General features: G+C 40.0%; 1 protein-coding gene across 1 annotated transcript in view; it reads right to left on the bottom strand.

Moving 5' to 3' along the window:
- LOC146002020 (dehydrogenase/reductase SDR family member 11-like) overlaps nt 1–4,556 on the bottom strand; it is a 66,634-nt gene extending 62,078 nt beyond the window's left edge. The window contains exon 1 of the mRNA XM_083139728.1: nt 4,416–4,556. Coding sequence (XP_082995854.1) covers nt 4,416–4,556 — 141 coding nt within the window. The remainder of the gene's footprint in view (nt 1–4,415) is intronic.
- Between the last annotated feature and the right edge of the window lie 13,955 nt (nt 4,557–18,511).

The following is an 18,511-nucleotide window of genomic DNA, read 5'->3' as shown; positions in this document are numbered from 1 at the left end:
TTAATAACATAATAAATGGGTCAATTGACACAGGCGTGTAGAAGGAGGTACAAGAGAGGGCCTTAATGACACCACATGATTTACCTTAATGTAATAATGTTATTTTTTTTTAAAAAAATGGCCTTGGTTTACAATGCCTCCCTGGTAACCTATGATCCCCTCCCCCCTGAGGATCAATTCTAGCTACGGGCCTGCTTGGAAGGGAGAGGCTGTTTTGCTTCGGTCAGCTAGGATCGGAGGACAGATCTCCCGCAACGGGTGCTGTAAGAAATTGCATTGCCTATACTGCTTTTCCGGATTCTCTGGAGTAGCGACGCGCAGAGGGGAAAGCTTGTGGGCGGGGTCAGACTAGGTGGAGAAGGGTGCAGGATGAAAGCAACGAAGTTCTGCGCGGTGTAACGGCCGTAAAGCAAAACGCTTTCTGCTGCCAATTTCTTCTTTTATTCTTAACAATGGCCAGTGTATTGTTTTACACAAATAACAAATAATATTGCACGTTTATTATTTCTTTTGATTCTACGAAGAACAGAAAAAAAATAAAACAAATTTAAACATACATTTTCAAAAAACATGCAAATAACCACAAACTATGAAACATCATGTATCAAAATATGTTTTAAACAAGTCTGAAAAACATGTTTAAAACACGTTGTTTTAAACGTTTTAAACATTTGTAAAAAGAACAAAGCCGTGTGTTTTAAACTTTTCAAACAAGTTGTTCTCGAACACATTCAGCACTATGAGGCACTCTCCTGAATGCAGAGTTCCCCTAGACTTGCGAGCTGACATGTTTACTACAGAACTACTGGACCGCGAATGAGCAGTCGAGTCGCTCCTTCCCGTGGATGCCCCTCCCCTCCGCGCGTTCATTGCACGAGGCGCACACCCTTCAAAATGCGCACAGAACGCGTTCGCGTTCTCTTACTCCAGAGAATCCGGGAAAGGAATATAGGTGTCCGATTTACAGGTAAAAGGTATTTTGTACTGGGTGTTCTTTGGAAGTAATTACGGTGCGCCAGGCAGCCTAGTGCCTTGTCACCGTGGAGTGTTGTCACGTCGGGCGACCTCGTGCCTGTTAAGACGTTTCTTGGTGTCTCGCGAATCTACCTTGTGACGAGTGTACTCTTGAAGTAATTCATACAATGTAAAGCATCCAGGTACAGACATTAGAGATTTCCAACATCACTAAATTAGAGTCTTGGCCCGTTAATGAGAGAAACGAAAGTTCGGATACGCTTTGTATATATGTTAAAATTTACGTTAATTAAACTACAAAATTTATGATTTTGATTTCACAGTTGCTGGACAAGATAATTTATCCCCTACAAGAATAAGGTCTCGCAAAGGTTATCCGTTGTCTCTTCGTATTCTTGTAGTTTAATATGTAATTATGTTGACTTGAAAGATATTAGACAAATCAGAGCCGAGTATGGAGTGCACCGAGGCTCGAGCGGGGAGATAAATTGTGGGTGAGTGCACTGGCATACGCAGAGGGGACTGAATGGACTACAGTCCCTCCGAAATGTTGACAAATTTTCAAATTAAAGCAGTGAAGAACTCGGGGGAAAACCATAGTGGCAAATGCAAAGCCTCCTTAAAATAACCCAGTTGCCATTTGGAGAGGGGAAAATTCTAAAAATATGAAATTTTGGTTTTGTGCAGAAAGCACCCCCACCGTTTCAATTCAAACCCCTCCAGTGTACGCCAGTGGGTGGGCCAGAAAAATGAATGGATTCTTTGGAACCTTTTGTGACAAATATAAAAGAAGTAGACCTACATATTCCAGTAAGTTTCATTTAATTCATTTGAAAGTCCAGGCTGTCATGAAACTAGACAAAAATAGAATAAACGTCAGATGTGTACCTTGAAGTTAGTGTTGTGTACGGAATTGATGCCCCTTAACTATTTGATTAATATATTGTGGGTTTATTCTTACGCGTAAATGGTGGAGGCAAGGGATGGACACTTCCCTAATTTTCATTTCTATTAAAATTGACATTTTTGAAGTATTTTTAAACCTTCTGGAACCTGAGGTTGTTCTGCTCCCGACCCCTCCAAAAGTTGATCCCAACTTACGCTATTGAGTTTACTCATATGTACAGGGTGTCATTTTAATGGCGCCCACGGACCACGGAAACTTAGAGAGGACATAAAGACAAACAACTTTTTTCAGTAACATTTTTGTCGTTGGTGCGTAATTTCGGCGCTACAGTCGCCCAAAAAAGCCCGTTTTGCCGCCTGAATGCTGGCAACCACACACAACATTTGATTGCATTTGTAACGTCATAGCCCGTCGTGAAGCGATGCGTTCCATTGTTGCCAGGAGCACACATATTGTGTGAAAAATGACATGGCTACAATCAGCCACATTATGTACCGTAAAACAAAACGAGAAAACAAGTTCTATAACCTAACAGGAAGTAAGCAAACGACACGAAAAATAGTAGAATGAAAGTAGAATTCGAGTGCAAGTGGTCGAATTTTGTCTCAGCTTACAAGTCAAATATTTGCAAATCTAGTTACCATCTACAACTTCTGATACTACTTGTCTGTGACACACTGAACAGATGACAAAATAGAAATAAAAATATAATCAAAATTCCAAAGGTAAGCAACACATAATATAATGTATATTCAGGGCATTATGAGGCAAGTGACAAAAATGGTTGAAAATACAGGGATATAAATAGTAGTAAAACAAACTCTCCGACGACCGTGTTTATCTACGCACCGGATACACATGTAATAGTTTGCAACTGTGAACAGGGCAGTATATACGATACTGATTCATGATTAGATTGTTGCTGTGGTTGTACGTGATTTAGCCATTATGTAACAACCTGAACCTCGTATACTTCCGTTATCAGCACAAAAGTACCACAAGGCATCTGGACACAAGCCTGTAGATATCAACCTTGCAACGAGATTTGCAAATATTTAACATGTAGCTGGGCGTAAACAGCCACATGTAAGCTGTAAGTCCAATAAAATTAATTAAGGACGTTGATAACATTGGGGAACAGTGAAATTGCGCACAGTGTTTGAGAGCTAATTTAGGGCGATTTCATGCTGCTGAATAATGATATAATAATATATTTCCTGAATTGGCTCTAATTTATGAAATAAATGCAACTAAACCAAAATGGCGGAAACATCAGACATACATATAAATGAACTTCCAACAACAATTTAATATTTCTTTTTGTGATTTTGTGATTACAATAACATGATTTTTTGGTTCACTCCATGTCATGGGCACTCCAAATTTGAGTCCCTTTCGTCCGCTTTGGCCCCAGTAACGAAGTGATTCCAAACAAGTTTTGCAAACTATATGTGGGACCCATTTTTTATTCTGTTGTCCCAGATTTTTGGTAAAAGAAGCCTGATACAAATCTCTCACTACATCCGTGATATTTCTTCTCTGTGATGGTAGACAATATATTCCACATATATAGCAAAAAACATTTGGGTTAATGAAACACTTGCTACGTGAGGAACTCATATTTCCAATGTATTCACATTAAACGCATTTCGCTTAGTTATACTACAAAATTCAACATTAAGAGATATCTTGCCTAGCAATGCTTCATAAGTTGCCTAGCAACAATTTACAAATAAATAAATAACTTTCTTAATGGGAATTTCAACCCATTATCAAATTTTGATATTACCGAGAAAAGCGTGGAGTAATTTTACCTCCTACATTTTCCATGGTGTGTTTATTTTTATAACTGGAGTCAATTCAACTGAACCAATCATACAATTGGAAATCACAGCTGTTTTGTGTGCTGAAACTGTTATTAAACTTTATGCCACAAAATAAAATATTTTCTTTGTTCCCCAGTGTAATCATACAAGTCCCTATTGCCCGCCACTCTCGGGGAAAAAAATGTGCTGACGTCTCGGCACTGGCCGGGTGTATCCTTCCCCCACAGCGGTGCACCACGTACGTTCAATATACTACAATTCGACTCTCCTCATGCATTCTCGTTAAGGTGCATTCAACTCGCCTCATGCATTTTCGTGAAGGTGCATTCAACTCGCCTCAGACATTTTCGTGAAGGTGCATTCAACTCGCCTCATGCATTTTCGTGAAGGTGCATTCAACTCGCCTGAGACATTTTCGTGAAGGTGCATTCAACTCGCCTCATGCATTTTCGTGAAGGTGCATTCAACTTGCATCAGGCATTTTCGTGAAAGTGTGTAACTACATTGTGGGACATTTATCGTATATATTGAAACTGTTAATCGCCCTATATACTTCTATGCAGCTTGTTCGCTCATTGTTGCTGGAGATAGAGGGGGTAGAGAGATACAGAAAGAAAGATAAAGTCGAAACTAGAATTCCGATGATCTTGAGCCAATATGAAGAAAATTGAAGTAAACAATACCAAAGTTTGCACCACTGAGCTCACCTGGATTGTTTCGACAGTTGGGGTGGTGGGGGCACATCCAACCACCTTCATTCCCTTCTTCACTAACTCCTGAGCTATCCCGGCCCCCATCCCAGAGCTGGCCCCCGTCACAAGGGCCACACGTCCTTCCCAGCGCAGCATGGCTTCAGGCTTCTTTGCCGATTCAAGTTATGTAACAGAAAGATATTTCGCAGTCAACGAAGCACTCGAGAGATAACAGATCAGACTTTGGAGTGGCGAAGGAGTCACGTCTGCTACGCCCTTGGGGTACGTACTAAAAAATGTTATTTTCCACGGCTACAGATATATCTTAATCTCAGGGGATAGGTTCTTTATTCGAAAATTCCAAATAAGAAAGCGTTTTATAGCCAAGAGGATATAGTTAAATGCGGATCTATATTCTGAAAAACTATACACAATACAGAGAAAATATATAGCGAAGCTTGTATATACATTGAAATATATGCTGATACCAAATTTACGTCGGTTATATTCTTCTTGAAAGGAAATCTTCTTCTTCTTTCTTCTCGTAATTTCTGGCAAAAGGCTTCTTCTTCCTTCTTATCTTTGATTTGGAAAAAGGCTTCGTCTTCTTTTCTTCCTTCTATTTTTGGAAAAGGCTTCTTCTTTTTTGATTATGGAAAAGGCTTCTTCTTCTTTGATTATGGAAAAGGCTTCTTCTTCTTTTCTTCTTTCTAATATTGGAGAAGGCTTATTCTTCTTTTCTTTCTTCTATTTTTGGAAAATACTTCTTCTTCTTTTCTATTTAGGAAAAGGCTTCTTCTTCTTTTCTTCTTTCTAATTTTTGAGAAGGCTTATTCTTCTTTTCTTTCTTCTAATTTATTGTCTTTCCTTTCAAAGCGTAATCTTATTTATTACATATATGCCCTCGCTTTCCCCGCTTCACAAGCTATACTTATAGAAAGATTAGGGGCGTCTAAACTGACAATAGCGCCACCTCCTATGTAACAACCAAAAGGGGAATAGCCCAGGATCGCTAACAGCAAGCGCTGCCTATGGCCCAGTGCGTCTAATAAGAAGCGCAACCGTAAGTGCTTCGGGGCGTCTAATTTAACCACAGCGCCACCGAGGGATGGACAAATACAAAAGCTGACGATGTTCTCCTCGTCAGAGATTCAAAAAGGAGAGAGAGATAAATTTCTGAATTCATTTGCTCACTTATTAACTTTCCTAATTGTTTCATATATGAGCATATTCTTAATTATTTTAATTTACTATATACAACATTTCATTCACTCCTTCTATAATTTTTATACTCTTCCTTTATATATTTTTCATTTACTATAATATATATAATCGCTCTTCTCCGCTCCAAGTTTCTACAATGAACTCTGCTTTTCTTTATATGGCGTGCTGCCATCTGTCGTCGCTCTCGGGAAACATTTCTTTCTTGCATATCTCATTGTGTCGTCGGAACTGGCACGTGACACGTCTAACACTCTAATCCACGTCTGGTAGAATAGGATACATGAATATTAGCAGGCGAATTGTCCACTGTGTTATACTCAATGAATACACCTAACATATGCGCCGATTTCTTCTGATATTTGGGTCAAAGCTAAGTACAACACAGGTAACGATTATTTTAGTTTGCGCGAGGGGGGGGGGTATTCTTTTCAGTAGTAGGGAAAAATTGTAATTACAATTAATTAGCTACTGAGTTCATCAATTGGATTATTTTCATATCTGAATGCTTATCAATTCTCCAATTCTTTTTCGCTCTCCTTTTATTTGTCTCTTTATAATTTCGTCTCACACGATCAAAATGGGTGAAGACCGATACATCGACAATAGATACCGACATCGGAAGTTAAAAGTAGTTTACATTCATTTCAAAAACAGAAAAGTTGGCTAATTTTGAATGGACTGACACGCTCAGAACTTGTGGACTGTAGTACTACCACTCATCTTTCTCGATTACCTCACATAATCATAATATACCATGTGTTTTTCTTAATTTAATGTGTGTTCGAGTGATTGATTGATTTCACCCTGTGTATTCCAAAGAAGAAAAACTTGAAATAGAGTAAACTCACAGGCACACTATGATTGTTAATGTACCCATTTCAGAGTAGAATCCTGCGTAATTTTCAACCTCTTTGTGTGCAAAATAAATAATTCAGATTAGAAACTTGAGGAAATAAGGACCTAAGATGTTATCGCACAGAATACTCAATAAATATACGTACCGGGAGTTTCTAAAGTAACAACTCATTTCAAGGAAAAACCTGACATCTGTCTTGTCTTTTAGGTCAAACTGAAAGATGCTCACCATAGAAGAAAGAACAAGTATTGTTTGGTGGAGATTAGCTGGCCAAACTTTTGCAACCGTCCAGGCAACGTTTCGGCAACGATACCACAAGGAGGCACCAACGAGGGAGAATATCCGTCTACTGATTAACAAATTCAAGAGGACGGGGAGCGTTCACGATGTGCAACGTCCAGGTCGTCCGCCAATCGCACAGGAACATGTCCAGACCATCCGTGAGGCTATTGAAAGGTCCTACTGCATCTACCCGTCGGCTAAGTCGGGAGCATCCAGAGATCTGCCACACCAGTGTGTGGCGCATACTGCGTTATACCCTTAAAAAAAGGGGCCTATAATATGCAGGTACTGCACCACATGGAACCCAAGGATTACGCCGCAAGGCAGGAGATGTGCGCGGACCTCATTGACAGTGTTGGGAATGAAACCTAATGGACAACGCACTCTTTAGCGATAAGTCGACATGCCACACCTGTGGGATGGTGAACCGACATAACACCCGTATCTGGGCAGATGAGCAGCCACATGAAACAATGGAGTGAGAAAGAGCAACGCCGAAAGTTTATGGGTGGTTAGGGATCATGAAAGGGAGGATGTACGGCCCGTTCTTCTTTGCAGAGGACACAATTCAATCCAATGCTTACATGGACTTGCTGCAACCCTTCTTCGAACCTCAGTTGCTAGCCGATGGCATCCTGGGTACTGTGTTCTACCATCAGGATGGTGCCCCTCCCCACTTTGCTCACATTGTGAGAGATTTTCTGGACGAGACATTTCCGGACCGCTGGATTGGACGAGGTTCACGACGGATATGGGCACCAAGATCACCAGATCTCACACCCTTGGACTTTTTTGCCTGGGGTTTTATCAAATCGCAAGTGTACAAGGTCAAGATCAACTGCGTTGAACAACTCAAGGGACGAATTATTCAAGCTGTGAATAACATTACACTACAAATGCTGGAAAGGATTTTTAGGGACTGTGTCGAAAGGTGCGGTTTCTGTGTTGACATGCAGGGTGGCCATGTTGAACTGAGGTGAACGTAGATCTAGTGGGACTGTACATTTAATCTGTGTTTGTTTTTCTTTCATTAAGATGTGTTTTCACATAAATGAGTCGTTATTTTAGAAACACCCTGTAGTTGTTCCTTATTTTGTTGCAAGATAAAATAATGTTGAAAGTTACAAATTTGGCCCTTTATAGTGAGCAAAAATGAAAACTGAAGGGGCCTTGCCGATGATACCTAGATCAAATGAGAGATAAAGTCTGAACTCGATCGTCTGTGTTCAAGCAAATTGAACATTACTGTTACGTTTAGGCCGTTCGCCGGCTTAAACTGCTTGGCTCCGAGAGGATATGTATAAGAGGAACAGATAATTTAAGTTTATTGCCCTTTACTAATATCTAATAGACACTATACAAGCGAGTGGGGAGATGATGACTCACAAGAGGTCACCTCACGTAGTTTCTTCGCCAATAGCCGCTTCCATCTCATCCGATACATAGTCAACTTCGCATTCAATGTACTTCAGGTGGGAACCGATTCAGCCACTCTAGATCTTCTACCTCATTCGTTTCCTTTCACCCAATGACACATTCAAATATTGAATCCACACGTCAATAAAGCAGTCATTAATACATAGGGTACGTACAAAAGAAAAATTTTCGTTCAAATAGAAACGTTGATCGCAAAATTACCTTGTAATATTCGGGCGAGCGGTCTTCATGCTGGCAAGATAAGTGGGGAGGAGAGAAGCAACCAATACAGCGAGATGAAAAACACATCAGCCTGTAGAACGAGGTGCGCAAAGCTCGATGATCGCAAACTCATAATGAACACCCATTCCACTGGATTAGAAGCATGAACCCATGGTGTTGTAGCGTGTTGTACTAACCATTCCGCCACAGAGGTCGGCTATCGTTTCAGTGAACCTTCTTGTCAAATACTCTAACATCTATCAATAAAACTGGGTGGTGGAATAAACGCGAAAGGAATAACAGCAAAGGGATATCGGAATAATTTTTCCGATATAAAAGATTGTTTTATTCACTAGAACCTGTGATCCTTATAATTTTGTTACGATTGAAGTTTATAAGGAAATAACAGAAAATATAAAGTCTCCGTCATGTTCAAACTTCTGCGCACAGATGGCGCTGAAGTGGTAGTTTTGTCAATATCGGTGCATTTTCTTTCATTTAGACTACTACAGAGGTTGTTCGCTTTATATCCGACCATTTTCGATTCGGTGCTGCCACCTGGCGTATCATGCTGGAACTATGGGTCTGCTGGCGGGAGCAGTGTTGTGTCTGACCTTGTAGGTGCGTGAGTGTTGGTTAGTGTTGCCCACGAGACGAGACTTTGGCCTGTCTCGTCTCGTGGAAATGCTGTGAAATGCTATCTCGTCTCGAAAATATTCGTTTGTCTCGGGACACATGATCAATCTCGTCTCGTCTCGAATTTTTAAAAGCCTGTCCCGTCTCGTCCCGTGGGCAACACTAGTGTTGGTAGTGAATGTTATCAAATGGCGCCGAAAATCAACCGGTATTGGGAGGGTTCGGTAAGGGCCCTTTTCCATGCTAAGTTTTCATACGTACGCATTGTGAAACTGTATGAAAAGTACCTGGCGGGTTCCAAATGGAAGACAGTTGTCGTCACAATGGATGAATCATATGTCCATCTCACTGCTGGTGGTCACATTCGTGCGATCACATACCGTGACATTGACCAAGGGGCGCACCAACTTTGTTCGTCAGTGCAGGGAAAGTTTCCCTCGTGGCTTTATGGTTGTGACGGGATTCGTATATGAGGGTAAGTTGATGATACGCAAGGTGGACAAAAACGTGAAGGTGAATGCCAGATACTTCCAATACTCCATTCTGACACCTATCTATCGGAGAGACATCCCACAATTGTATGGAATGGACGCGAACCAGGTGAAAATCCATATGGACAAGGCTTCGAGTCATACCGCCAGAACATCACTACGTTTTTATCAGGAAATGGCAGAGGAATTAGGAATTCGTGTCATTCCGTTTGAAGACATTCCTGTGAAAAGCCCAGATGCCAGTCCAATGGATTTTTGCGCATTTGGACTGTTGAAACAACATCGCCGCCCGCGCACCCTGGATGGTCTATGGAAAGCTTGCAGGGAGGAGAGGGACAGAATTCCCATGCCTGTCCTGCGCCGGAGCTTGCTGCAATGGAAACTGCGATGCCAGGCGATAGTTCACAATGCTGGGGGTCCAGGAGAACATGATCGGTGGTGGCGGCGCGGTATCTCTTAAGGTGAGTACCCGTCAAAAATGGTCGGATATAAAGCGAACAACCTTCTGTATCTGTGACAAAAATATTGAGCTCTCGGTTTGCGTGCTTGTAAAATTGTACTCCTTGAGAGGAAAAAAGTCAAATATAGCTCATTGGAAAGTTACAAGTGTCTGCTTTTAGACAAAAGCAAGACAAAGTGATTTTAACTCTGTTTTCTATTGAGACAAAAATGTTTGTAAAAGTGTAGTTTTTTCGTGTAATTTTTACATTAGTCGAATTCAATTGTGTGTAGCTTCGTGTAAAACCGTCGTAAAAATATGATTTTTTTCGTGATTGAAGCTTGGTTATGTGGAAATATCTCAGCCAAATATAATGGTACTATCAGCTGTGGAACATCCACAATTAATGATTAATTTTGATGTTGCAATCTCGGAAATGGTCAGTGCAATGGTCATGAAATGCATATCAAAATGATGGCCGTGGAATAAAAATCAAATTTCCATATCTCATTCTTTCACACTGTGCGAATTGAAAACAACAGAGCGAATTGTTTTTCTTGGTAACCGGTTCCCGCGCGATTCACATGTGAGCATTGTTGCCAAGCGTTTCCACTTGCCCTTTAAACTTTGCGTCCAAGCAGCTTTGACAAGGGAAATGAGCCGAAACAATGTGTTGCGCAAAGGAAAGCATTGTAGAGATGCCGAAAGTTTCTTTTGTCACTTCTGTGTTTACATTCCTGCCATGAATATTGCCTGAACACCCACAAAGCCATAATAATTCCTACGTGCATTCTGTCCAGGCAGTCAGTCTCAGGGGGTTCTCGTTCGGCGGCGCAGATCGTATGCGCAGTTGTCCGTGGATGCATGACGTCATCATCGAAACACTCGGCAGGGAAAAGGCTGGTTCCTTATGCAAATATTGAGAAATTTGACAACGAATATCTTCTAAAATATAGTAGCAAGGGAAAAGTTACAACTTTTACTGTTAAGATTCATCCTTTCTAATTAATTTATCACAAAGTTGATTCAAATGTGGAAAATGGTTTTCAAGAAATCGGGTTACGAAGGAACCGCTGTTTTGTTCTCTCCAGGCTTCCAATGTAAGGGAGTTTTAACTTAAGCGCGTTGGATTTCTTTTTGCTCTATGTTCTGAAATAAGATTATTTTGTTCTTGTCAACTGAAATCATGCCTAAATGCTATGGAAAACTGTGAAAACTATTATCAGAAAACTAACGGAAGAAATCTAAAATATCACAGCTTGATTGATATAAAAAAATGCGAGATTGCCCATTTTTGTGAAAAAGGCATTGTGCGAGATCTAAAAGCAGAACTTTATAATATTGTATGTAAATGTAAGGGTGTAATAAACGTGACTGCTTCCCAGGCACGTATCCAGGGGGGGCTTAGGGGGCTCAAGCCCCCCCCGAAAGTTTTCGGTTTACACTAGATAAAATGAGATTTTTTGTTTCTTGTCGTAACAAATAAAATAATGTGACGTTAATTTAAGGAGAGAAATAATTATCGAGGCAAGACGGAGAATATTCTATAACCCTGTTATTTGTAACAGCTCGTATCCAAGGTGGGAATCAGGGGGCTCAAGTCCCTCTTCAGAAAATTTTTAGTTTACGCTAGATAAAATTAGGTTTTTGGCTTCTTGAATAATATGGTGATAATTTGAGAGAGATAATTATCTAGGCAAGACGGAGAATGTTCTATAAGCCCTATAAGCCTGTTATTGTTAATAGCGCGTATCCAAGGTAGGGATCAGGTGGTTCGAGGCTCCCCCCCCGCTCCCCAAGGAAATTTTTCAGTTTACACTGATAAAATTAGGTTTTTGACTTCTTGAATAATGTGACGATAATTTAAGGAGAGGAATAATTATCGAGGCAAGACTGAGAATGTTCTACGGACCCTGTTATTGTTTATAGCGCGTATCCAAGGTGGGGATCGTAACTCGTGGACTCCCCCCACCAGGCAAGTTTTCATTTTACACTAGATAAAATTAGGTTTTTGTCTTCTTGAATAATGGGACGATAATTTTTGGAGAGAAATGCTTATCAAGGCAAGACGGAGAATGTTCTATAACCCTGTTGTTGATAATATTGCACGTAAACTTTTCTTACGCTTTCGGTGTTGTCGTAGCGAACTTGAACACTATGTAGAAGAGACTTGTCAGCATTTGGAAGATGCACAACAAAGGTAGCGCCGCAGGTAGGGTGATTCGGATTCATTATAATTTTTTAATCTCTGGAAAGCGCGAGAGGGAACGTTCTTTAAAAAGAGAAGGAGTCTAACTACTGGCAATATTTACGAATCGTTTTATCTGCGAAACGTTCTAGAATATAATGAGGATATTAATACGCGGCTTCAATTTCCCGGTTGATCTGTACAACAGAATAGGTGGAGACTTCAGAGGTAAGTGTGACAATTCATACAGTCGATTAGTGATCAGTCAGTGTCCATTGGTTGCTTTATAAGATCTAGTGATTCGAAAATGAAATGGACTAAATACCGTAAAGTAACGAAGTCTACCACTAGTTCCAGTTCGGTCCCAAAGCTAAAGACATTGACGACAGCGGAACTTCGAGTAGTGCTACGAGTAGTTCGGGTCGAAAGACGAAGAGATCGAAGGTCCCTCTCTCTAAAGTGAATATTTCGGCAGTATCGGGCTGGGCATTGGAGCGATTTATTAAAAAGGAAATAAGCTGCACAGCTGAACTGAAATTCAACGTTTTGAGTGATGATTTGGTTGTGCCAGGACCAAATTTTGTGTATGCAGCCCGAGAATTTCATGGCATAAAAAATACTTTTGTTTAAGGCTACTGGGTTCGACACACACTCAACAGACAATTTTGGACACTTGCGAGTGCTTAGGCCTGAATATGAACAATTTGGTCTGTGCAAACATGGGAGGACAAGACAAATTAGTGGTGTTCAGGCTCGAATGAGAGAGAAATATTCGTGAACTGTCTGATTCCAGTCACCCAGGACACAGTTTGAATCTTGTGTTGTCGAGTGGATTGTGCATTCCATGCATGTGTAACACCTTCGTAAAAACACTTCTGGTACATAGATGTTTCGATGCCTGATGAGAAGAAATGGACAAACATACATACTGAGATGGTTCCGGCACACAATATTAATGCATGGAAACAGAGGAGTTGAGTGGTAGAAAATGTCCCGATTTCACGTTCTGATTAAAATTACAACCTTAAACAGTGGCGACGATTTACGAGATAGTTGCTCCCCATTCTTTGGCCTCCACACTATGGCCTCTTAATGCTTGTCTCCTTGTCCACCCCCCCCCCCCCCAACATTTTGGAACCCAATTGCCACCACTGGCCTTAAACATACAATTGTGATACCCCTTTAAAAAATAGTGTTCAGCCGCCGCCCCGAAAGGATTTCCTGGATACGTGCCTGCTGCTTCCCGTAAAATATCACTGCACTCTCCACGTTCTTCTTCTTCTGTCTTTTCTTTGGCGCCGTCAATAGCTTCAACACGTTGTTTTTTTATATATATTTGTCACATATTTGTTTTAATTAGTATTCTGCTCGTTCCGCCACCTGAACGCAGCAGCTACGGCTCAAAGGGCAGTGTAGTTACACCGGAAGAAGGCTCGGAAATGGCAGGCTTCAGAAGTTAACTCATCCAAATTAAATTAAACAGGTATGTGCTCTCTCTAAATTTAAATCATAGTTCACAAATAATTTGATTAAAAGTTTTAAAAGTATCTGTTTTATTTAATAGCGTATTAATTGGTGCATTCTTCTCCAGCATAGCCATAGGCAGTGACCACACTACGGGGGGGGGGGGGGCTCCCTCTCCCTCTTATCTGCCCCCAGTAAAACGACAAAATAAATAAATGAATGAATGCTCTTTTAGCCAAAATATGCATTTTTGTGTCGTATGTAACGGAATAATACGTAAAAATGATTGCCCCGGGAAAATATGATTTACCCCTCCAACTTTACTATTGCGCTGTCACTAGCTACAACATATTTTGATTTCTATTGTTCCCAAATATTTATTTTAATTTTAGTATTGTGAATCATATTTCACTGTGTTACCTCACGTAGCCACCCCACCCCCCCCACACACACACACTTACGACTTCAGTTGTAAGTTTTAGACTAAGCTTGTCAAATATCCACTTATATCTTTGTATTCTTGAGCCATTTTAAAAAAATCATTTCGCCCCTTCTTCTGGACTATTTCATAGGAATATTTCAATGGAAGCCCCTTTGCAGATCGAGATCCGGGGCTATAGCCTTCCCAAGCCAGCGTCCCCTCCAAATACTCTCTTTGCCTCATGAAAGACAAATATATGTATTTCTACGAAATATTAATTAGACTTGGCAGTTTCTCTTTTCGAACAGGAATAAGTTTTAAATTTTAATAGCTTATAAATTTACACTATCAATTTTGAGTAAAGGTTTTGCGTAACCCTAAAAGTACATTTAGAGACTGCAAGGTCAACTCTCGATATTTCAGATATATTAATAATTTTCATCACAACGTCTCGCATTTTAAAACATAGATGCCAATTTCTGTTTATTTCCTTGTGATGCTGACCTCCGTGGCGAAGTGGTTAGCACAACGCTTTACGATGCCAAGTGCCCCCAGGTTCGAATCCCCGCCCGGGCATGGGTCTACTTTCCTTTCTTCAATTTCATCATATCATCACGCATCCTCATCTTTGCGATTAGCCATGTGTGACAGATAAGCGAAGTAAAATAAACTAAGTCTATTAATCAATTATTTTTTAAAACTCTTTAATTCTTCTTTAGCATGCAACGTTTTTGTTAAAATTATATTACGATTTGTAAAATGACGAAATTCTAAAGGAGAACACGCAACTTTCTTTGTAGCGCATCGGTCAGAAAGTTTCAGGAATATGGATTTTCAAAATCCTTTTTTTCACATGTACTTTGCCCCCTTTTAAAAGTAGCGCGTTTTCAATTATATTACTAATCATTAAAAGGATGCCTCAATACCATCTTGGAGGATGACAATTATTATTTTCCCCCTCCTAAAAGTAATTATATACTTTCGCTCTCTGAATCTCCCATATAAATGCTAGGAGCCGTCTGCTTCACCCGAGCTCACTGCTTCTCCGGTGACGTCACGCTTTCGTGCAAGATCGGCAATCTTGGGATGGCTTTACCTAATCTCTATATTCCTTGAGTCAGTCTCCCACAAGTTCGCGTGTTTGTTCGTACGTACAGTATTGAGTGATAGCGGTTCTGTGAAGTGATTTTTTTTGTTGCATGATAAAAGCAAGACAGTAATATCATAGTGGTGCAAAAGAAATGATAGTCAGTGCCAAGAGATATTTCGACGAGGAGAAACGAATGGTCGGATCTCACGACATAAACCAAGGTGTCAAGTGCACGGCGGAGTGTTTGGGGGATACGTCAGCACAGTGAAAAGGTATGTAAAGAAAAAGGGAACAAAAATTTGCATCGACCCAATATTTTATTTTGTGAGTTTTTGCAAGATGTGGTGAGAAGAAAGATACACGACTTTTATTTTAATTATCCAGTTCAACAGAATTCATTATGAACAGCATTTTATACTTTTACCTTTCACTCATTATATTTATTGAAAATTTATTAGTTTCTTGTCCTTCTTCTCTCTAAATGAACCCACAACTCCTTGCTTATTACAACAGTTGCAGCTGTGTAAGAGACCAAAATATAAAAACAATATTTAAGGTGGAATGTACAAGCAACACGTTAAATGCTGAAACCACCACCACTACTCGATACAATGCTTAAGTGAATTTTGCGAGATAAACACAATTTACATGCGTTTTTGCTCGAAATATATTTTAAAATGTTAGTTGTCGTGAAGACTTCAAATGCCCAATTTTTTAATATAATTTTTATGCGTTGCTACCGCTAGTACGCAACTCGCTCTGTTTTCCTTGCTTATGAAATAGCTGTATACAGCAGGTGCGTTATTATTATATGTATACACGGAAGAATGGATGGATCTCTCATCCAACATCGTTGCACTCAATATATCTGTTTAAATGTGCGACATAAAATAACACTGGGAAAATGACGTTCATATAAAGCTGAGTGGAGTTGTTTTCTCTTTCTTTGAGTTCACTTTATGCACAGGTAGGCTAATCGGGACTGGACTTACAGTTTAAAGCGGGATCCGAACCACTATGTACCTCCACCAGGTATCGAAGGAGACGACGTTCATATGAAGTTAACAGCTAGAAGAAATCCCCCCCCCAAAAAAAACTGCAGTACAGCAGTACTCCATTTGCAATATGATAAATATTTTATTCATTATTTTATGCTGCGACAATACTTTGGCTCGGCTACACGGAACGCACTTGTGCGATTTTCGCAGCGAAGTGCAGCGAAACGGCAACCCTGGGAAGTCACCTGCAGCCCGCAGAGTCTAAGATTGGCCGCACCCGGGCATACGTCATGCACCCGTTTACCATATTAGGAGTGCGAAAGAATAATTAATATCTGCAACCATATTCGTTCTGAAGCATCTAGTAAAAATATTCATTTGATTTTTTCTACAGAGGTGCAGAAATAATCAAACTTCAAGTACACAAAATCTTAAATTATATGTACAGTCGATTATGATCTGTATGGTGTTAAGTTCCCCGTTCCTGAAAATTGGAAGAAGAAATTACACTTTTCAGTGATTTTTTTATTATAGTAAGATAAAAAGTTAAGATTAATTTTCAGATAAAGCTTATTAAAAAACTTGTAGTTTTCCAATGAGGTAGTATATTTGAATTTTTTCCTCCCACGGAGTACAATTTTTCAAGCGTGTAAACCGAGGGCTCAATATTTTTGTCATGGATTTGTGAAACAACGAGCATAGACGTTAGCTGCAAGCATATGAAATACCGTGTGAAAAATTTAAAAAAAATCGTACCTTCAGAAAGTAGTGGTTATCATTAAAATTATTGAAGTGGCTTTTCGTCGCAATATATTCCGTGGTGCAGATTTTAGCCACCACCGTTGCCGAGATTTCACCAGGGCCGGCTCTACCGTACGTGCAGCATGTGCATTTGCACGGGGCGGCAAGCTCAAGGGGGCGGCAAAATGCATACAAAATGGAAGCTGCATTATTTGAGGCAGTTTGGTCTTCTTGGGGTAGAGAGAATTCAAATTAAATCCATTTGCATATGCAGTATAAAGCAGAAACGGATAAGAAATGCAAAGAGTAACTCCGAAAGAAAGCGGTGCCGAAAGTTTATATTGCTTGTCTTCTTACAAAAGCAGCTATCCTCCGCCCCCGCCACCTGTTATCGAGGTTTGAGTTAAACTGGTGTGTCGCATTCGGTAGTCAGAAATAGAGCTGCATTGTTCTTTGACGTGTTGATCGCGAAAGGTGGTGATGATAGGTATTGCCGAATCACGCAAGACGCAATAGTAAGTACGAATATCCGTTGTTTTTGTCGTTGCTGGTTGCACCTCATTTACAATCTTGACGGTGTAACGATAGTGCAGTTAGTGTACACCGTGTGTGAGAACGCGCGCGCTATGGTTCTGTTATTCCATTCACGACTTTGCAAATATAAAAGCTAGAAAAGTTTATTTGTAAGCTTTCCAACTTAAAGAAGGGAAAAGGTACAAAGTTGTAATCATGAAGAAATCGTGGTTTACTAGGCGTACATAAATGTACATACATAGTTTATTGTAGTGATGAAGTGAAGATATGTTACTTCATGTACAACGTTGGCCACCCCGATGGCGCAGTGGTAGCGTCGTCGCCTTGTAATCAAGGGGTCCCGGGTTCGATTCCCGGTGGAGGCACATAGTGGTTTGGATCCCACTTTAAACTGTAGGTCTAGTCCCAATTAGCCTTACTGTGCATAAAGTGGACTTAAAACAAGAAATCAATCCAATCCAATTCATGTACAACGTTCTGGAAAATGTATATAATTATGTACAGTATAAATAGTGATGAAGAAATAGTGAAACAAAACAGAAGAGCTGAGAGTTCTGCAAGTTGGCAGAAACTATGCTGAGTAAATGCAACAGATATTTTATTATTATTTGGCTTAATTTAAATATATATTGGGGTGTAACTGTCAACCTCACTTCCACGTAGTCCACCCTGGACTGAATTTTGCAGACAAACAAGGCTCTGGCGACTGGCCCTATGGCCACTATAATTCTGTGTGTAGTCCTGTTTTTTGTCCTTATGTGTGCTGAGTGCCCGTTTACAGCCTCAACTTTTAACACAAGTCAGAATATTTTACGATTTTAAGATTTTAGTTATGCAACGTTAGAGTTGTTATTTGTAACGGCAAGGGGCTGGACCCCGTATAATGTATCGCACCGAAAACTTTAAAATCAAATCAAATCAAATTAAATATATATTATTGCTTTATTTATGAATAACTTATATTCTCACATCATGTATTTTTTCATTTTATTATGTAAAAAAATTGGTTATACCATGTGAAATTGCCACGGATAACAAGCTAAGTTGTTCAAACATTACGTTTTCTTTGTACGTATTTTGGGGTTGGAGCGGCAAGAAGTAAAATTGCA

This window comes from Lepisma saccharinum, chromosome 18 (assembly GCF_977018435.1).
Source record: "Lepisma saccharinum chromosome 18, izLepSacc3.1, whole genome shotgun sequence".
Lineage (NCBI taxonomy): Eukaryota > Metazoa > Arthropoda > Insecta > Zygentoma > Lepismatidae > Lepisma > Lepisma saccharinum.
The sequence above is the reverse complement of the archived record's forward strand: the minus strand, read 5'-3'. Positions and strand labels throughout refer to the sequence as shown.